The following is a 23220-nucleotide window of genomic DNA, read 5'->3' as shown; positions in this document are numbered from 1 at the left end:
TCCGTCGAGGGTGAATGAGATGTGATATCTGACTCTAGGTCCATTTAATATCAAAACTTACGTTTTTTGCATAGCAACTCTCAACTCTTTCAGCGACGCTTTCACTCTTTCCAGTCCATAAGCCTGTTTTCATTGTGCTCTATTGGAACGACTAGGTCATCCGCATAATCTATAGCCAGTGTCCTGTCTCCTAAATCTACCTCTAGTATATCATTATAAATTTCTTCAGTATTTCGGTTATTAGTCTCCAGCTCGCGCAGTTAATGTCATTTTTATGTCCAGAAAGAAGGCCACCAACCACTTGCTTCTATATGTGGCAGTTAATTTCGAAACCCGACTGACTGCGTCTATTGCAAATTTCCCATTCTTAAACCCGTATTGGCATTCAGAAAAGCCGCCGTTTTCTATGAGTATTTCGAAGATCTTGCCAATGGTGTAATAGTCAGAGTGGTCTAAAATCTCCCGGTTCCCCAAGTGCTTTGAATATTTTACGCTAGGTACAGTTTTCTCACATAAGAAACACTTTCTTTCTATTTGGTAGTTTGTCCTATATTGTAGAGCACCTACGTCAAACATTTTGGGTAACACTTTTTCATATAAGAAACACTTTCTTTTTATTTGGTAGTTTGCCTAGATTTTTCGATACTCATTCGCCATTTCACTATGTGTTGTTCGTTATGTAGTCTTCGTTTCTGCGACTCCAGAAATCTATCACACTAAGTTTTTTCAACAGTTGAAGATTCCAAAATAATGAATACTATTATAAGGATAAATTGCTTTCCTTCCAAGTGTCACCTAATTGTCCTTTTGTGATTGTTCTACTTTATTTATCGCAATGTTTGTTAATTTCTCTATCTTCCAACGTGAGGTCTTGTCCAAACATAGATACTTTGTGTTCTTGAAATTGACTTTACGTTATCGTTTCTTTCTTATATTTATTCGTATTCGTATGCCATTACTAGTTAACCATCTGCAAATACAAAAAAAAATATATGTGCTGTTTTTATGGATCCAAACAGATACCTTACAAGGCCTTTACGAAAAATGTTTGTAAATTCTATTGTGGATGGTTTTTAAGAATTCCTTTGAAAACTAAATAAGCTTATTAATGGGAACGAAAATTCTATTAAGCTTTATTCTCACCAATTAATTTTTTGTGCCTCTTCAAAAGTTCACCGGTCTTCCAAGGTAACCAAATTAGATCATTACGTATTATGTGGGGGGTATAATAATCGTAATACATTCGATATATCTGATGGAGTAAAAAATTATACTTTTAATTGTGATGATATTCGAAAGGAATGTAGACAATATGTATAATCATAATCCATCTATTACGAATTATTGTTTTTAACCGAGCTTGTTACATCTACTTTTATTAATAGCAATTTGCGATCGATCTTAAACATTGTTTGATATAGAATAACGTCTATATATTTTTACTGTTATTTCTAAGATATTCTCAAGGAGACGTCTTCGATTACAGTTGGGATTATAAATTAACGAAATTACAGTATTTTTATTATTTAGTGAACAATGAATTAGTATACTTTCTTTACATCAATATTATGGCAATTTATTATTGCTTACAAATTTATATTTACAGAATATCAAATAATTTCTTAGAAACTCTTATAATATTGTTCTACTTATTTTGAAACTCCACTAGGAAACTAAGTTCCTGTATCTGGCTGTATACCATGTATCACACAAAATTTTATTTCAAATCCTTTATAAAAGGTATATAATAAAATTTTATTATATACCTTTTATAAAGGATTTGAAATAAAAATTTTTATTTTGGAACTGTCAACTTCTTGACATAGCCATTCCTACATCTTTTAAAAGACTTCTTATGTAGGTTCATGATATTCTCTGATGTATCTTCTGTTTTTTCTTTCCAGTTTGAGCAGTTATATTTTAGGATTTCTTCTACAATTTCCCGTTAACATTTTGATCTCCGTTATCAACAATCTTCCATGCTAGTTCTGCCTAGTCCTTCGTTCATTATTTTTTATTATCAGTACCAAATTTTTCGTTTTAGTAAAACTTCATATCAAATTTTTTGATATATACCCGTGTTTCATCGACGTTCCAGTTCAATAATTTGGTTTTCCAAATCTTTGATTTTTGTACCACGGTTTACAAGGAGAGTACATACGGTTTACATGCGAATGTGAAACAAGGAACCCATTGATAATAACTTAGTTTTGAGACAATCTTTTATTTGGACATAAAAATAATAATAAACAACACAAAAATAAACAGTTTTATTATAATATACGGGTAATAATGCTATAATAAAATAAAAAAACTAAGTTAAGTCCGCCTCTATATCCTCGATCATACTGTTATCTGCTATAGGATTTATATAAGAATCATAGTGTCCTAAGGAATGCCCTGATTCCTTTATCTTAAATGAAGATAACTTTGTATATCTTACTATAAGTTTTGCTTCAGAAACTGGCTTTCCTGTAGGCCGCACTGGTTCTAAATACGAGGCAATCTGTGACCCAGTTGAAAGTTCTCTTCCTGCTTCTTTTTTTTTGTTATACTCTTCTTTGTCTCGGTACGTCGTCTTAAAAATATGCTATAAGACTTATCTTCACATAATTTAATTTCTTTGGATTGTAACCAACTTATTGCCTTATTCGTCTCACTTTTTTTTCTGTTGGTGATTTGTTTTTCTAATTTTGCGGTACTCACAAAATCTTTTTGTAGTATAATATTTACATTAATGCCTCGCTTTTGTCTGCAAATTATTCCTCAGGTGAAAATATATTATGTTGCCTTTTATTCAACGTCTTTAAAATAGCTGTCATTTGGAAGAAACGTAGAATCTGGAATTAAAGATCTCAGTCTGTTTTCAAATGCTGTGATTGCTCCAGAAGACATTCCAATAGAAGTACCTTCTTAATGTTTAGTTCTGACCCCTGCAAGAGTAGCTCCACATAATAATTTGAAATTATAAAGTATTTTCTTGAGAATTCTCGTACTGCAGGATTTGTGACCTGTTACTCTTTTTTCTGCGCAGGATGTTCTCTACCGGATGTTGATACAATTTTAGTGTGTAGATTATAATTAGTTATAAGTAATACCAGTAGAGTTCGAAAAACTTTTTTAGCTTTCTAGCTTTCCTTGTAAATGAGTAATATTCTACTTTCTTGTTGAGCAAATTGTCTCTTTCTACCTTTTCCTGAACGACCCAAGAAAGATATTTCTGCATTCAAAGTAGATTGTTCTCTTAGATTTTAATCTAAACTTTTACTGAAGATAATGTTCCTGTAGGTAAGTTCGAAATTTTTATCCCTAAAAAAATCATCAGAATTTTTCTCATTACCGGCATCCTTAGTAATCGATACAATCTTGTTCGTGAAAATTACTGATTACTAATTTTGCACATGAACTATTGCTAGTACTTTTTCCTTGCTATTAATTTGATGGACCTGAAAAAATAATTTTGCAATAAAGTACCAAAAAAAAGAGCTTTGGATTAAAAAAACATACTATTAGATACAAGTTAGAACTTAAATATAAATCAATACACATACCTCCTGGCCATTGCAAATATAAGCTTTAATGGATGTTGAATGGCATCGACTTTACATTTTTCATATTTTTTGTACTTTTGTTATAAATTTGTTTTCGTTAGGTAACGTGGAACGATCGAATATAGGTGCATATGCGTCTATATTCCTTGATGGAACCAACTGCCACATGCTTAGACAAGGAAAGAGATCTCTTTCTTTGTCTAAGTTCACATGTTACAAATATCTGCAACAAGAAACCAAAAGAAACCAAAAGAATCTGTAATATGGTTCTATCGTCCTGTAGATAGTGCAAAGGCATCAAAACATTTGGTTGCAGAACGTTAATCATAATCATATTATTTACAATTATAAGAACCAATAACTCCATTTTCGAAAAAATCTCAGTTGGTCCCCTGTTGCATTACGGGGTCCAATTGCAATACTTTGTGTTATATCTATGAATATATACTTTTATTTTAGTATTATGTTACTAACTATACTGTAACTTATTTACTTCTATTAGCAAAATTCATCTAAACATCCGTTTTGCATTTCACACAATGCAGATCCATACTACGTACTCTCACAGCTTTCCAGTGTTCGTTGCCATTCTGATTTTTGCTGTTTGCTTCCAGTACATGTTTTTAATTAGCCCTACGTCTTTATTGTCTAATCTCATATCCTAATATATAAATAATATCCAACAATAATAATAGTTGCTGTAAAAGTTTGCCGTGGTGGGCTTTACAAAAAGTTTTCTCCAAATCAACAAAATATAAATAAACATCTTTTCGTTAATAGTGGCATTTTCCCAATAGTATTTATAATGTGAAAAGGTCTTCCCTCCTGCAAAATCCACTCCGGAAACCGAACTGATCTGCACTATTGACTCACGAAAGCGAGGTTTATCAATCTAAAATCTTTGCAGTTGCGGGGATTGACTTAGGTAGTGGAATAAAGATCGATTCCAGACATTCTTCTGTGATTTTTCTTATTTCATAAATTAGATTGAATACAGCTGTTAATAGATTTAGATTGCCGTCTTCAATTAATTTTAGTATTTCTAGATATATTTCCTCAGAACCTGGGCTTTTTTTGTTTGTCCTTTGATTGCGTATTCTTCCTGGCTTCGTGGGCTTTTGGGGCCGTTTTCACAGGATTTTTAAAAGTGAATTATTTAATCTTGCGATGTAAATGGAACATGTCATGTTTTTGATCTAGTTCCACGTCTTTACACTTATTGGCTAAATATAATCCCTTCTTCTTCTTCTTCTTCTGGTTCCTATCCGTTTCGGATGTTGGAAATCATATTGGCAATCATGACCTTGCTCGCTGCGGCTCGAAACAGCTCCGTTGAGGTTTTCTTAAACCATGTTCTTAAATTCCGCAGCCATGATATTCTCCTTCTACCGGGTCCTCGCTTACCTTTGACTTTACCTTGCAATATAGACTGCAGCAGGGAGTAACGGTGCTGATTTCTCATAACGTGTCCCAGATATTGCAATTTTATGCGTTTGATCGTAAACACAATCTCTGGTTCCTTCTTCATTTTTTCTAGAACTATAATCTATAAGAACTATAATCCCTTAGCCTTTTCTATATTTTTATTTCCCTGTAAATTTTTTTACATTCTGTGTGATTTCGACTCTATTAGCCTCATTTTCTCCATCTTTTTTAATAGCTTATTAATCATCCATTTCTTTTTTACTGTTTTTGGTGTTGGTTGAATATTTTCGTTTGTAGCTTTAGTTAAAATTACTCCAATGTTTTTCTAATAATTATTATGAATTCCCTAGGTAGTTAATTCTTGTCTTTTTAGGTTCGAAAATGTCTATTCTAGACTACCACTGCCTTCGTCTTTAGGTCTTGTAAATTCTTCATGTCAGGTTTTGTTTTACAAATTGTTTCCTTCTGAGATTTTAGTTTGATTTCTTTCTTGGCTACCACAGGATTGTGATCTGAATTTGTGTTCGTTACCGGGTATGTGGTATAGACGTCTTCTAGGAACTGGAAAAAGCTTTTGCAGCTATTACGTCGCTTTGTGTAACTCCTCTTAATGGGAATGGTATTTGTATTTTCGTCTAGTTGTACTAACATAGTTCCGTTTTCATATATATTTGTTGCGCTGCGTTTTCATATATCTTAGACTCTACTTAAGTATGTCAAAATCATTGATTTTACTTTACTTCTCCTTGGGTTATTTGGTTTTAATTATTAGTGTTTCGTTTAAGATTTTTTTTATATAACTGGTCATAGGTTTATTGAATTTAAATTTCCCTTACTTTTACCAGTCATAAGATTTTTCCTCTATCCTTCTTAAGGATCTGGTATGGTTATAGTATTTAACGATATGCTATCCATTCTTCTCTCTCCTGGGCGTGGTGAGCCGCCTCTGAGAATAACCGGTGGTGCTCTTTATTTTGTGTGACCATGTGAGTTCTCAGGTTCGTTTACCTTCAACCATTAATCTCTCCATTTCTTCCTTTCTTCTGGCTGTATCCAAAATACCTAAATATATTTTGGTTGATGATTGTGGCAAGACTAGTGTTGATGTCAAGTTCTGTGTTTTCTTTTATATGGCATTAGTTTCAAATGGATTGTTAAGTAATAAGTATATGGCTCAGGACGGTGTTTTTGTTACTTTTTTATGGGGTTATACTCAAGAGTGATATGTCACCATGTTGTATTCTTATGCATACTTCACTTTGTATTCGACACAACCTTTTTTTGTTATCCAAGTTACGCTTCTGACCTAGTACTTTCTTGTTTATTGTAATTAACAGGCGATTACCAAAAAGTGGATATATTTAATTGTACTTACTGAAGACAAAGTAATTACTTTCCAAAATTATATAAATTAATGTTCTTATAATGAAAGTCTGAAACAAATTTTTGACGACAGCAAGAATGTGTCACCAATGTATTGATTTCCATAAAAGCTCAGAAACAACTATAAGAACATATTTATATAAAACTAAAATATACTCATAGACTTGAATTCAAAATTATTAATTATAATATCGTCACTTTCTTTGCCATACTCCTATACTCCCTCATCTAGGCATCAAATGTAGCCATATAGACAAGGCGAAAAGCTCGGGTTCTTGCGGAAAAATATCCGCATGGAATTTGTCTAATACTAAGTCTGCCCTTAATAAATTCGTTTTTAATTTTATCATGTTTTGTCACTTCATTTCTTCATTAAAACATTATCGTTAATGCTTCCTTTTCAGCAGCATACAATTGAATGTCATTCACCTGCCATTATAGTGATCTGTTCTTAAATTTTTGTCTTCAAGGTTTTCTTCAATTTTTTGTCAGTATTTTCTCACCACACGTCACCACATTGGCTGCACACCAATCACACGATATTAAATGTAACGGAATGTCACCTGTGAATTTCTATGTTTCTATATTTCTTAAAAGATAATCGTTAAATTAGAAATTCCATTATACAGTTACAATATTTATAATTTTGTATAGAATGTTAAAAAAGATATGCTGCAGCAGCGTGTGAGCGTGTCTATGCAGGAACATACACCTACTATCCCTAAACTGGAATTAAAAAATAAAAAGCGTATACTTATTTCAAAAAGAAACATTAAAATATAGAAATATCAAGTGCAGGTGATCAAAAGCTATGATTATAGAATGGAGAACCAAATATCAAACTATTATAACCGGTAAAATTAAATGTAATTAGATCTATTAATAAATTAACAAGCGAGGTCTTTGGCATTCAATCATAGAAAAAATACAGCGTTAACTCGTGTGTAAATATTAGAAAATTTAATTTTTGTCGCTGTTTAAACTAAACCTTATCATACGCTCCGCTTAGCGCAAAATTAATATAAAACGCTTCCCTCGACATAATAGATAAAGGATCTATAAAAGATTATTAGGGCGTAAAATACCTTCCTTCCAAAACATCCAACATTACAAGATATTGAGCACGTGCTTCCCGTCATTACATCAGACTCCAAAACAGAAAGGGATTTATCTTAATGTTAAAATAACGATACATTGATGACTAAATCGCTACGTCACTCTCATAACAGGAAACTGGTTTATTAGTAACGATAATAATTGCGAAGTCCAGACCAGAATTAGTCATTGGCATAGCATACTACCTTTGTTGTTTATCATAAGCGTCTTTGTTATCAATGCGAACGGTAGTAAAATTGTAGAGCAAAATATACATATCGTTTTTATACAAAAAAGTTATTAAAAACAATTTAAAATAGTATATTGTGATATACATATAACCACGTGTGAGCTGTGATCAGTTTATCTGAAGAGCGCAGGCTGGAGGGGATAGGACCAGAAAGTTGTAGAGGTAAATAAAAATCAAATTTTATACAGAAAATCGATCAGTAAAGAGTTTATACGTGTCCCTGACGTGTACCTATGTTTATATAGCTAGTAATCCGCAGGTCTGTTAATAGAAAGTTCATTCAAAACATGAATAAAGTCAGTCATTTCAAGAAAAATTCAAGTTTGGCGCCTTTCTCCCATGTAAATGTTGCGACCAGTCTCGTTCAGTTGTCAGTAAGTAGTTGGAAAGTACAGCTGCGAGAAGTGTACGGCGGACCTCGTGGTGTTGTGACTCATAGTAAAACGTTGAACTCTATTTTTGTCGAAATTTTGTAAAAATGGAAAGTGTTATTTCTGATTTTCTAACAAGCACGGTGTTTGTTTTTTCGCTACTTATTGGTGCAAGTGGTTTAGTAATATTGTACTTTATCAATACGTTTAAACAGGAGGAGGTTATTGAAAAAACTAAAAGTAAGCTTTGCATGTTTTTAAGAAATTTATAAGTAATATATTTTGAATATCTTTGGTCATAGTTTCGTTTGTTAAACTTAATTTATTACCTTATTAGATTGCTTGCCTTCATAATAAAGTCATTCTTATTTGCTCTTTGCAAAAATTATATAATCAGATAAGATTTGTTTAAAGCAAATAATGCTAAAAGTTAGAGATGTACAACTACTAGACTACTAGATCGGTACTAGGCCAATGAACGGAACCCACGTGGTATCTTCTTAAAGACAAAAGTTAAGTTACCGTTTTAGTTGGTGCCTTGCGACCTGTCTCTTTCAATGTTTTTATTAGTTGTCAGTGAAACTAAACGAGAACCTGGTACATTTTCCAATCATCAGTAAGCACTTTTACATTAATACTTATGATTTTTTTTATGAAATTTGTAGAACTAGCCCTGAACTTTAACCTAGTTATTTATTCAAATTTACTTCATAATTTTACTGTTACCTCTGAAAACTCTTGTTTTTAATACATTCAGCAATGAGGAACGTTGAGACTTTACAAGCAATAATAGTTTTTCCTGTTATTATTTGATCCTTGTATAGTATGTTTAATTTTAATTTGTCAGTTGCTTAGTTACCATAGTTACCATTTGTGATTTGCATTAATAATTTTCAAATTTCAATTACAATCTTATTATGCAACCTTATATCAATTGTTAAGTTATTGTTCTTTTCTCCTTTGTTTCTGTGATAGTCATTCCCTTTGCCTTTATCCCTATGTGGAGCCGTTTTTTGATAGACAGTATTTTTACTGATTTATCATGTGCAGTTATTCAATTCATCATCGACCTTTGTATTTTCTATTTACAGTATATTTTAATTCTGGTTACATTATGTAGATTATTTAAAATTAATTTGCTATAAAAAGTTAGTTAAACTTAAAATTAAGAAAAGCTATTATTGTCTTATAAGTCAACGTACACATTTGGGTTAGATTTCTTTTATTAAATAATAATGCACCAGGGACTCAAAAGTACTCTATAATTGTTTATGTTTCAAGCTGTTTCATATATTTTTTGGACACCAAACAAGGGGAGAATAAAGTTATTGATAATAGACATAACCATTTTACTACTTTACATTGTTATATACTAATTCTCATATTAGATATATATTTTTGATCAAATGTTTACAAAAATCTCTGATTTGTTTTAATATAGTAATAGTACAAACTTTAGTCATAGCTTAATAGTAGAGATCTATTCTCAATTGAGCCAGTTAACCTATAGTTACATAAACACATGACACTGTTATTTTAAATATTTTGAAAGATCCCACCTTAGTATTTTGATATGAAAAGGGAGGAATGAAATGATAGGAAGTACCTAAATGAATTGTAAAGATGAGAAATTACACTGTTGGATGAGGGAGAAATGTTTTTAGAAAAAACAGTATTTTCATCACCTCTTGAAGTCTATATTTAAATTATTTCTATTCCGGTCTACGATATCTAGAGTTTTTTGATTCATCGATCGTTTTCTTCTTTATCAATAGTCTATTATACTTTTGCATTGATCTGTGTGTGTTTTATCTGATCACATTGTTGTATCAGACCACATGGTTGTATTAGACCACATGGTTGTATCAAAGACAATAACAAAATATCTATTATTTCAAACTTTTTTAAGTAATTCACACATTGCTGAAAGTCATGTTTACCTAGAAGTTAAAAGAAAAGCTGGTTAAAAGAAGTCTTTTTGTTCCCTTTTTTTATTATCTATAAATTTATACTTGATACTTAAATCATTAAACAATTTAGCTCCTATCATAATAACCTATTATAACTTTTTCTGTTTACTTTGATTTGATTTGTTTCTCCAATGTTGATGGATCACTTGTGTAAGCTATTGCTTTCACTGTTCATTATTTATAAGATAAATATGTTTTATAGAACATTTTTGATTTGTCTTAAGTACAATTATTCAAATTATGAAAATATTCTGACTCATATAAAAAGAGATCTTTTTTATATAATTTATTGGGTATGAGATCATGCTCCATTCCCACACTATAATGCTCATTGAATCACAAAGAAACACCACTGCCATGACTAATACAATTGGTAGTTCCCATCAGTGAAAACATTCTTCAAATGGCAGAGGTAAATGAAAGAAACATAATTGATTTTTGTCTAATTACAATGGTAATAACTAGAGTTAAGCTATTTACTAATGTAGTACTAGAAATATATTTTTCTGCAAACAATAGTACAATAAACAATTGGAGTTCTTAGAAGCATTATCAATTTTTCTTAGTAAAGTTTGGAATAAACATCCATGGGCACTCTGCCAGGTATAAGAACATGACTTATCAAAAATACCAAACTATTTGAATAAATTGAATGAGTAATATATTTAGAATAAGATACAGATAAAAGTTTAAAATATTAATAACATAGTTGGCTTCAATCACTATCAGAAAGTATGCCATTGTTTATTCTACCACCTTATTAGTATTGATTACTATGTATGATATGGACTATCATATCTTAATGAATAGTTCATTCCTATGTCCACATTATCTTCTTATGATTCTGTTGATTCACACCAGGAACATGCATATGTTTTTAAAACAAACATGGCTAGGACACGATTTTCTTTTCTGATAATACTATCAATTTGTAAACACAAAAACATTTACTGTTGTTTATCTGTTATTCTTTTTATCTGTTTTAATCTAACCTTGCTTTTGTTATTATTTTAATCATAGTCTTAACTTTGTCATAAAGCTGGTGTTTACTCAAAAGTTTCTAATCATTTCATTTTATAGAATGTTAACATGTATTGCCACATTCAGTCCTCTGAAATTTATAATGACTCTTGCTGACTAAAATTATGCCTAAAACTCTGGTTCAGCATCCTTATGTTCTTTATGCACCAAGTTCATTAGTTCCATTTTAATGACAGTCAGATAAAATAAGATCCTTATGGTAGTTTATCCTCATAAGGTTTTCCTTTCTGACTATATTACTTCTTAGCTTTTATTCTATTCATTGTTAACGGTAATAGTATATTGTTTTCTTCTCTTAATGATTTTTAATTTGAATTACATGTTTTGAAATATGCAATTTAAGGTAGAATGAACATTTGGTTTACTATCTGTTTATGTAAGGAACAAATTTTCAAACAAAACTGAATTATTAGTTTATTTTTTGAAGATCAGTACAAGTAATAAAATGGTTAATAAAAGTTATTTAATATCCACATATTTCAACTGAAACGAATTAAGTATATTTATTTACTATATGATATATGACATTTTAATTTCCAAATATGACATGTATAAGCTAACTCATGAAGCTAGCTTATCTAATCTAAAGGTAGTTTATCAATAACTTCAGTGTACGACCTATTAAGGCGAATCCCTAATACCAGTTGTTAAAACGTAGCAATATTCAATAAACAGCTTGAAGCAAGAAACGTCAATTTGAACATAACCATGAAATGAGCGTCCTTATGACTGTATGTTATGTTTCTTCCGCTTCAGACGAAAAATCAACCGTCTATTCCGAAAAGAAAAAAGATTTGCCGCAGGCCGGGAAACGTAAGAAGAAGACTGTCGAAAATAGATGGACCGGAAAACACGACAAACATTCGTATACTAATCCATGGCTTTTAGTTTCGCTAAAAGGTCATACTGGAAACATTCTGGATATGGACTTCAGCAGTAATGGCAAATATTTAACTTCATGCGACGACGGTTAGTAGATACATATTAGCTTAATGACACTAAATTACTTTCATAAAATCACTCATTCTACTTTCATATATAGTCAATATTAAACGCAATTATACAAACTGCCATGCACAAATATCGTAAAACACTCGATACCAGTATTAAAATCGCATACTTATGATTTTCTTGGGCTTAAGATTGGAGCGTGTCCAGTAAGAAGTTTATGATTAGAGATCATTCCTGCTTGTTTTCCGCCTTATTAGCGCATGTCTGTCTAATGCTGCACGTCTGACATTTTCACGGCGCTTTTTTTAACTAATCCTCGTGGCAAGTTAAGCAGATTTTCCATTGCCATATATTTTCTGATACCTGACATAAATCTACCTGCTATAGGTATATCCTCTCAGTGGAATAGGAATGTTTACATTTCTCCCACTACTGTATATTATACCTAGATGTAATTGCCGAAACCATAGAAACCAAACACTGTCTTCCATCCCAAATTTTATAAGGTTTCCAAAAATTCAATTGAAATGACAACAAGAAGCTTATGCTCTTTAGTCATGAATACTTGTCTGCAATAATTTCACTGGTTTTCTTAGGATTTTCATACAAATTCGGCTGTTATATCAGAAGTTATCGATGGTGTGTGTTTATTAATATGTATATCAAAATTGTCAAGTGACGTACCATGAGATTCAGGCGTGTTTATGCATTAGTACCATATTTGATTTTATATTTGTTAATCGATCAATAAAGTACATTATCAGTAATATAAAGAATATTATAAGAGGATTACGGAGAATGACAACTTTGCGATCTAAATTATCCCATAGACAATTCCACGATGGTACTCTATTGTCGTTTGGGATATTGTTATTGTCCGAAAGTTTCGAATAATGAAATTTCTACATTAAAATGTAATTGAAAGTAGGTATTCCAGCCCCTACATTAAGTTTTTCTGGATACTGTGTGGTATTCTTATAGTATTATTATACTAGTACTCAAGTGTAGATCGTCTTCTAACAGGACACAAAAATCTAAGGATTTGCTTTCAGTTGATGCATTTTATCTGCGCTCTGATTTCGATAAATATTTTACTTGTACGCATATCACCATAGCCATCTAAATATATTATTTTAACTTTTGCGAAGATAATGTCAATGTAGGAATAATTAAGAAATTATGGCAATTTGGAATAAGAAAGTGTTTATTAGATTTCCAGAAAACCGGAAAATCTGGCAACAGTGCAAATACCGCCATAATATCGGCCGCATCACAAGACTCTTACACCAAAACCTATAAAAACCGTGCAAACTGTTTCAGAGATAATTGAGCCGTCCCATGTCCCATTCTTAAAACTCACTCTGTATTATCTTCGAGCATTGGAGTAATAATTTGAGCAGTAAGTAGTTTTTCCTGTCACAATTAGTGTGACTAGGTGTATACTGCGTTTCTTGTCTTTGTATCTAGTGTGCTAGGGACATTTACACTTTAAAGAAAGACTTTAGCCGATATATTGATTTAAAACTTGCTTGTGCCTATAAACACCAGGGGAATAATTAAATTAAACCATCTTAGAAAAAAAATCACCTAAAAACTGTTCACATCTAAAAATCTAAGATATGAATAGGAATAGTGGGAGCACAATGAGAGAAGGATTGGTAAAAATATTTAAGATTTACCGAAGGTGGACAAACATTAATAAGGAGTGTTGACAAATTTAAAACACGATTAATACCCTACGGCAGAATAGTTTTTCAATATCATTTGACAAATTTTCTATCTTTAATCAACTTGCTTTATTTTTACTACCCGGTATACACATTTACTTAAGGTTGGATGTTGGATTAACCATTAGCACATGCGCAATTTAAAGCCACATACCAAACGAGATAAAAAAATATCATTAAACATTTTTTATTCGTTGTACGACTAAAAACAATACAAACTATGAATAAAATCCGCTTATATCTGTATATTATTTGCAAAGCAGTTAATTGGCCTTTGCTGTTGAAGGTGAAAAGTGATAACCTTGTTAAATCCTACTTATTTATTTACTTATCACAAAAAATTTAATTATTGTATACTTTAATTATTGCTCGCTATTTTACACACAAGTCCTGGGTTATTGACATACATAGACTCTTATATTATGCCCGGTCATAAATATATTCAAAATATTTATTTTTTTAGTTACATTTATATGTTTATACTGCGATGTTATTAACCTTAAACTAATTTCTTGGATATAAAGTCGACACAACAAAACGTTTCCTGATGATGAATGTTCATTTAAAAAAATGTATGGAATTTCGTTAAAGTATCTCATTTTATAGATCAGCTTTTCAAGTATCATTTTTTATTAATCTATTCGTTATAAATATGTCTCAATATTGACAGTTATTCACCTTATTATTAACCAAAATTTCCACCAATCATTATTTTATTTCGTATGTTCACGGATATCATTCGATATTGCTGAAATTCCAGATGATTTCATTATGATTATCTTTATTGGGTCTACTCGAATTGGTCAGCCAAGTCACCCGATTTTTAATATAGTAAGAAAATTTACTAGAGCGTAAGCGCAAGATTTCGGGCAAATGCTTTTTGAATGCACTCATTTTTTTTCGAATCCTGAGAAAACTAATTAATATTTAAAAAAAAATTTAAACGCAGAATGAAAGATTACATTATTACCGAGGGCCGAAAGTCCCTTAGAATAAACAAAAAGTTTCTTTTAAATAAGATATTTGAAATTAAAAATCACGCTTAATTTTTTTTTTTTCACCCCTGTAACTTACTAAAATACACATTACAGAAGTTTTCATGGACTTTCGGTAATAATATAATGCCCTCTGTAATAATATATTCTTTCATTCTGCGTTTAAATTTTTTTAAAATACTTATTATTTTTCTCAGGATTCGAATGCATTTAAAAAGCAGTGGCCCAAAATTTTGCGCCTACACTCTTAAATAAATAATATTAAGGGATTTTGCACCTAAGCATACATTACTAATTAAGGAATTACTAATAGTACCTAATTCAGGAATTCAATTTAGCTGACTTCTACACAATTCTTACTTTTACAAAAAAGTTTTACAATTTGCAAAAATATAGTCTACTACCCCTGCGCTTTCACTTAAAATCACCCCTCGTAGGTTAGGAAAAATGAAAATCGATTTACAAAGAATTAGTACGTCCTTGAAAAAAATTTTTCAAAAAAGAAATGTAGCTGAGATAATTTTGAACAATGTTTATTAGAACTTTTTCTGTATAATGAACCGTTCTGATCAAAATATATCGAATTTTTACCGTTGACTTGATACAAACTGTATTAAAGTGTGTAAAAAATTTATGTCACACGCGTAGCACATTCAAAATCGCCAATCGCTTCAAGCGTTGTTTCTGAGAGAACGGTTCATTCTACAAAAAAGTACTAATAAACAGTTTTGTTTAAAATTGTGTCTACATTTCTCGTTTAAAAAATTTTTTTTACAGCGTACAGGTTTTTGGTAAACCGATGTGACATTCAGTGGTATTTTCGTCTATGACGATAAAATACTTTTTTAAGACATAAAGACATTTTTTGTAATAACTATGTTTTTTTTATCACAAGGACAGTGTACTAGAACATATTTGATACGGTGTCTAGTGTACCTTATTGTCACAACGTTCTAATACAATGTGCTCGCAACAAAGAATCCTACTACTTATGCTTGAAATATACTATCTAGAGTTTTGGTCAAAATAGACTACTCCAAATTAAAGACTAAGCTTTATCATATGGCGCTAATGTGCTGAAAGCGATCCTTTCCTTCTACGAATTTACGTAACTTTATTCATTTGTCCTGAAATTCTGTCAAAATACTTGAAGTGCCGATGTTTTATTGTTGGGCCATTGATACAGATTATTTCTATGTCTCTAATTAACAATTAACATCGATCTTTGAACTTATTTTTAATATTTTTTGCATATCTTATATTTGTGGCTTAGGATAGGTTTTAGCACCTGCTGTCAAGCTCCTTTTGGGTCGCGACCTTGATTGCCCTGTTACTTCGGTGCGCCGTCATACTCGCTCGACCCTTTTAAATTATTGTTAAGCTTCATCGCGTTTTTTCTGTCCAATTTTCAGCGGTAGTCTAGCCTGTCAGGTCCATAGTTTCCGAAAACTGGAGCTGCGTCGTTCCTCTTCCTTGTTTTGCTTTATTTGTTTCTTCTTGGTACCTTCTTGTTGTATATTCTAGTAAGTATGGTCGCTTCCAGCGTGTAGGATGGATATTAATGAAATTAATAATAGCCGAAGTTGAACTATTTTTAGTTTCCACTCGGTATGCGCACCTGACAGAATTAGCCACCACGACGTGAGTCACACGGCTTTCCAATGTGCAATTAATAGTTGCATAAATATTGCATGGCCTTTTTGAACGGGGGAGTATTTGGAACACATTAGGCATGAAATATTTGTAGAAATTTGGTTCATCTGTATAGAAGTGATGAGTTAAATTGATTTTCTAACTTAAAAATGCCACAAGTAACCGTGTACTTTTAAATTTTATAGAATTACCGATTAATCATTTGATAAAGAAAAAATATACAATTGTTTAATGCTACCACACTTTGATTCTTATAATTAGTAACGAAAACAAAAACCTGCTCGTATATTTGGCAGTTGCGTTAATAATATTTGAACTAGACCCCTGTCTGTCCACATACCACCTGTTATTGACTATTTAACATCAAATTATCATACATCACTAACCATTATTTTTGTTTTTTAAATACAGAGTCAACTCATTCTAGCACGATAAAATTTAAATAACTGAATGTTATAAAAATGTAAACAAAAATATTTTTCAATCAGTGAATAAATAAGCAGATACTTTGTTTAGATACCAAAAACATAAATAAGTATGTTTTGTTTGTTTGGCCAAATATGAATTGGCATTTTTATTTTCTTTTGATAAAAAAATAGAGCAAAATTTATAAATACATCATATCTTTTGTAAAGTCGATAAGCATTCCTTAGTTATTTTTTGTACTTGTCACAGTCACTACGCATCATTGTGTAGTGTACGAGTAATTTAAATTAAAATCAAAAAGTTCGTGGCCTTGTTTTCTTCATATCTAAACGCCGTCACTGAACTGACTATTTACATTAATCTTATCTTTGGATAATTTAAATATTAAATATTGTCTGTGAATATACTTGAAAAGAAGTATTTGCTAATTGCGTGTTTAACAAAAGAGGTGCTAAGTGAACAAAGACTCTGACTCATGAAGCAATTTTGTGTACATAGTGCTGAAATTTTATTTTTGTGTGCAGAAGATCCTGATCCTGGAGGAAAGGAAGCCACCACTGCCCGGGAGTCAAACAAAGAGAACGACCAGCCACCTGAGAGCAATCCCAGCCCAAAGGGTTTGTCCCGACGACAGCGGAAAAATAGAAGGAGAGAAGACCGTTCACCTTCCGAGAGCCAAAAGGTGAAAAAGGCTAAGTCGAAGAAGCCCCCCGAGGCAACTTCGGTGCTCACGAAAAAGCAAGTAATGTCAGTTATCCCTTTAAAACAATTTCAAAAATTTAACGCTTCTGAGAAAATGTACAGCCACCTTCTCCGAAATTATATGCTGACCATGGAACAGATGATCTCTATGGGATATCCGATCCAATCAGCACTGGATCCGTCGTTAGTGGTGGTATACAAAACTCAACGCGTACCAATGAAGCCAATACAATACACTAACAGTACAGTATTCAACCTTAATGCCAGAGAGTTTGTACCCAAAAATGATTGGAGCTCTAATGACAGCGGTCAAGGTTCTGGAAGTTCCAGCGATAGTGGAGAGAATTTTGATGGCGACGAATCAACAACCAGCAGTTCAGATCAAGATACTTCAATTTTCTCACAGGAAATCCCAAGAATGGAACCACTTCCAATCAGTTTACAAGGACAGATCTTTGCCAAGTCTTGCGCCAGATGTTCAAGGACATTTTATACCACCGATAAGGAGTACATTACCAAGGAAAAGTGTTGCTATCACTGGGGAAAGCTGCAAAATACTTCGTCTGACAAAAAGTCCCCCATTTTATACACTTGCTGTCAAAGAAGAGGTGGTTCCAAGGGTTGTACGGAGGCTGAACGTCATGTTTGGGGTGGTTTTTATGTCGGTGTGAACGGTTTGTATAATGATTATGTGTATACCAAACATAGAAAATCATTTCCACTAGAAGGACACCATGGTGTTTACGCGATAGACTGTGAAATGTGTTACACCATAAACGGGTTGGAGTTAACAAAAGTGACGGTTGTCGGCATGGACGGTAGACTAGTGTACGATAGTTTCGTTAAACCGGAATCTGTTATCATCGATTACAATACCAGATTCTCGGGAATCACCGAAAAAGACATGAATCGCAGTACTACTAAATCGCTCAAAGAAGTACAAAATGACTTGATGGGTTTTATCAGCGCAAATACGATACTAATCGGACACGGTTTGGAAAACGATTTGCACGCTTTAAAAATAGTGCATTATGTCGTCGTAGATACCGTGCAGTGCTTTCCACACTTCCACGGTCTGCCCTTCAGGAGGTCTTTGAAGGAGCTCACTTTTACCTTTTTGAGGCGAGACATCCAAAACAGTCCACATGGACACAACAGCTACGAGGACGCTGCTGCTTGTATGGAACTTATGCTGTGGAGGGTGAGAAAAGACTATAATAGAAGGCACATTCACATACAATATTGATTTTGTATAAATCAATCATTTCACTCATGCTTTATTTATTAAAATGCGTCATCTTGTCATTTTTGCGTTTCATCTCAAAACTTCGTTAAACTTAGTAGAAGGCAGGAGGTAATAGTTTTTCCCCACAGTTTTACGTTTTTCACATTGTGCCTTAATAATATTAATCTAAGTCAATTAGATTGTTTTTGTCTATCAGAGAAGTTTTAAGGGGATTTCTCCTTGTACATGGTAAGAAGAGCTATGTAACTCAGAGCACGAAATTGATAAATTCCTTATGTAAATCTCAATAAGAAAATCCAAGTCCAAAATAGCTAATCATTCAAAAAGTATCGCTGTTTAACGATTTTTTAAGCACTAAAAAGCTTTTATTTTTCTATGATTAGCGTCATGATAAAGCGTCAAAAAGCGATTGATTTTCAATCCATTTTTATCGCTTTTTAAAAAACCTTTAAAATCGATACTTTGACCAATTTGCTGCTTTGAACCTTAGATTTTCTTATGGAGATTTAGGTGCATGGGAAAATGATTAATTTTGCGCTTTGAGTTGCCGTGCTCTTGTTCTATGGTAATTTCAAATCGCACAATCTAAACATCTTAAATGGTGTTCGTAGCATTATTTGACATTTGACATCCTAAACATAAATGCTACATTTTTTTTGATGATATTAACACTAATCTATTCCCAACATAAATCATTCCTTAGTAGATACAATGTTATTTTTCTTCAGTGCTGTTTATAGAAAAAGTCGTGTCAAAAATTTTCTGTATTTTTGGCATTGCCGTCTTCATTTTACATATTTTTTGGGAACCTTTAACTTGCTTATATCTTTTCAAAAGATCATCAGTAAAGCTAAAAATCCTTAAGTCTTTATCAACTACTAATGACCCAAGAGTCATTTTCTTTATCACACGTGATATATGGCCAACCTTGAACCTTCTTTGTTGATACTATTACTGGACAATAATAAATTATCTCGGTTTCCAGAAATCATAATCATTTAAACAAATAATCAAAATCTGCAACAGCAGATGCAAAAAAGGAAATTTGTCGATTGTTTCCTGCCTTCACCTACTGTACATAATTTTACATGTATAATCAAACGAATGTGATTCAATGAAAAAGAATTTCTATTGTTTCAAATAGATTTCTTAAGTAGTATTTTTTATTTTGCGTCTTAATAGTGATAGAAAAACGGAATCTCATTTTTTATTTTAGGATAATAATTAGGTTAATTTCGGCGATTTTTTATCATTCGTGACAAAACAACGAGATATTAGAGAGGTATTTCATTCTATGTTAGTGTTTCCAAAATCTGTAATTTTAAGTTCAATTTTCAATCTAAGTTCGATATAATTATTTTCTAAATACCACTAAAACTTGAAAATACAGTTCCTATTATAGACTACGAAGATTGAATTCACTCTAAAGAAAGTTCCATAACATCTATCCTTATAACCAATTTATGGACAAAAATTTTTTTCTACAAATTAACTGTCAATAACAAACCCATATACTTAATGTATTTAAATTTATTTTTAGTAACTTTTCCCTAAAGTTCTTGTGGCGAGTAGTTTTGGAAAATTTATAGTGTATAACTTCGTTATAAAATCTGATAATTCCAAAATTGGAACGTTATAAAAATATATAAATATAAATTTTCGTTTGAATTTTACTGAAATATTGCTTTTTTTTCCACTCAACATTCAACAAAATTTTATTGATGTACAGATTACATGTAACATCGTAATTATTGAAATGATTCATATCACAATATTCCAATTTATCATATACTTTTTATTAAATTCTGTCTAATATTGATGAAACACTGTTTACTTAAAAAATATCAACATAATATAAATATTCCGTTCTGAATGGCAACATTGCCAATATTCCACGTTGTTCTCCCTGACGTCATAGTGACGTATGCGACTCATGGGTCAGGCCACATGTTTTTGTTTGCTATTGGACTAGCATCGAAAATAGCTAGAACATGATTATTTTTGAATTCAACGTTTGTTTACAAAATTTTCACACGATTTTTTAAGATCAAAATATAACAAGGATAGTTTTGAAGCGATGCATCAAATGAAAAGTATTAAGTAGAAGAATAATTGTTTACATTATTCATTCTGGCTCATTTACTTGCTTTTTGGTTAATGAAAACTTCACGAGTCATTCAATATTTGTCACATCCAACCTTTTATCATTGATTGTTTAAACTAATAGTATCTTTAATATTGTAAATACAAGGGATATCATCTATATTCGTTGGTAAATATGTATATTAATATGCCGAAAGACATATTTGGATGTTTTAGCTCCAGTGTCGACCCGGTTCTTCCGCGCCAAACACACTGTGAGCTATTTGACTCACAATTTAACAGCAATATTTCAGTAAAATGACAACAAAAGTTTTTATTTCACTTTTTTTGTTTTAACGTTAAAAAGGTGGTATTTCGAAAAATAATTTCAATAATACTTTAATAAATAACTGCAATTTCCTAAGCTTAATGCAACTATTTTTTTCTACACTATATTATGTTCCTATTCACATGAACCTTCTTATTAAAGTGGAACAACATATTCAATGTGTAGAATACCAAATGATCTAAAATGTCACAGTTCTTATAATTTAATATTCATGTCATTCACAACGAATTTTGAGCCAGTGTAAATCACCAGCTTATATTATATCTGCATTGAAAGTAGGTTTCAATTAAATCCTAATCGTAGGTATATGTATCACATGTTTTCAGTATCAATACTTAATGCTGAAGTTGGCAGCTTCATTGTGATATTTTTTTTTAAATTAATTTTTAAGGAAGTACAAAGTTTTACAACGAATTGTCATTTTTGTATATTGTTTGATTTCTGATATTTAATTGTGATAAGTGCTCAAAACAAAACAAAATATAAATAGTACAGCTGTACCCAATTCAATTTTCACATCTGGTCAGTTTCAGGCAGAGTTAATAGGCCATATAAGTGCAGTCATATATGAGATACTATTTTTGTTGATTTTGGACTTAATACATATATACATTTTAATCACTGGGCCTTTTGACTGCAACCGCACGAATCTTTAAAAGTTTTACTTTACTGGCTGGTTACAAACATAAGTATATATATATATATATATATATATATATATATATATATATATATTGTATAGTTCTTTCTTTCATATATGTCACTACTAACACAGCTAGATAAGTCTGACAGTCGCTAGCTGACTAGAAAAGTATGTGATTGTAATAAAAGACCCTACACTTGACTGAAGTGTGAAAGAATACTAAGGGACTGGGTGGTACTTGTAAAAAATAATTATTATTGACAATCTTAAGCAATATCAACGACAATCAATCATGTAGTTCCTAAGTAAATATTCTTTCACTCTTGCAAATACAAATATGAAAATATTAGTCATTAAATTAAGTTTTTGGTAGTCTTTTATATTTTATTTTATTCTTAAAACCCACTACTATGTAATGTAATAGCTTTTTAATAGAATGAAATACCTTTATTATAGTATAAGTATCTGTGAGGTTGAAAATTAACATTGAATCTTATTTTGTAATTTAAATCACCTGAAGAGTGAGTTCACTAAGCTTGTAAATATAAAAAATGTGATATAACGACCTTGATTTGTGATTATTCACATTTTTGTGATAGTAATTTTAAGTACCACTGTTTAGGATACAAGTAGTCATGTGTTAAAAAAATTAAAAAAAAAACTAAGTAGGTACTTACCAGAAAGAGATAAAATAAGTTTTTTGTAACATCGCAACAAAATATCAACAATATTATACAGGTGCTAAATGGGGTTTGTACACTTGCAATTTTTGTATTTTCGTTGTTTAAATAAACTGATATTAATAATCAATCTATTTGTTTTTTTGCTATTTTTTTCTCTTTACAGATCAAGTTTAAATAGAAAAGATTATAATAAAGACACTTCACATGACAATTGAAGTTTTCTACATGTTGACTTGACAATAAAAAAAAAATGAGAAATTAATGACAGTAAAATAAAATTTAGAAAAAAAAAACAAAGCAAAATTAAACAGAACGAGTAAGTCAATCACTAGACAATAGAACAATAACAAAATGATTTTGATTACAAAGTGAATGGTGAAAATATTGAACCAAAGACATGTACAACTACAAAGAGATGGATTACCATGAAAGTGTAACAGGACACAAAATTATAGGGTTTAATGGTATTTTATCTTGTACCTTTTACAAGCTTTTGGAATTATTTCTTTCTAATGTTTCATCTGTGGCAGGCATTATCAAAGACGAAGACAGTGTAACTGAAGTAGTTTTATGGTACTGTAGTTTGTGCATTGTTGTATTTCTCTTTTGTTTTGTAAACAGGTACTAATTATATTGCTTCCCCATTCATTTGTAATTTGTCATACTTCCATATTTCT

At 31.4% G+C, this 23220-nt stretch overlaps 1 protein-coding gene across 6 annotated transcripts in view; it reads left to right on the top strand.

Moving 5' to 3' along the window:
- Nucleotides 1–23220, top strand: part of prage (RNA exonuclease prage) — a 312334-nt gene that overhangs the window by 4780 nt on the left and 284334 nt on the right. Inside the window, exons 1-3 of one of the 6 annotated variants that reach the window (XM_072530313.1) lie at nucleotides 7649–7866; nucleotides 11843–12055; nucleotides 17363–22670. In XM_072530313.1, coding sequence (XP_072386414.1) covers nucleotides 12010–12055; nucleotides 17363–18786 — 1470 coding nt within the window. In that variant the 5' untranslated portion in view covers nucleotides 7649–7866; nucleotides 11843–12009 and the 3' untranslated portion in view covers nucleotides 18787–22670. The other 5 variants (XM_072530312.1, XM_072530314.1, XM_072530315.1 and 2 more) reach the window with 5 other exon arrangements.

Source organism: Diabrotica undecimpunctata, chromosome 4 (assembly GCF_040954645.1).
Source record: "Diabrotica undecimpunctata isolate CICGRU chromosome 4, icDiaUnde3, whole genome shotgun sequence".
NCBI classification, from domain to species: domain Eukaryota; kingdom Metazoa; phylum Arthropoda; class Insecta; order Coleoptera; family Chrysomelidae; genus Diabrotica; species Diabrotica undecimpunctata.
Note: the sequence above shows the minus strand (reverse complement) of the source record. Positions and strands in the feature narration are given on the sequence as shown.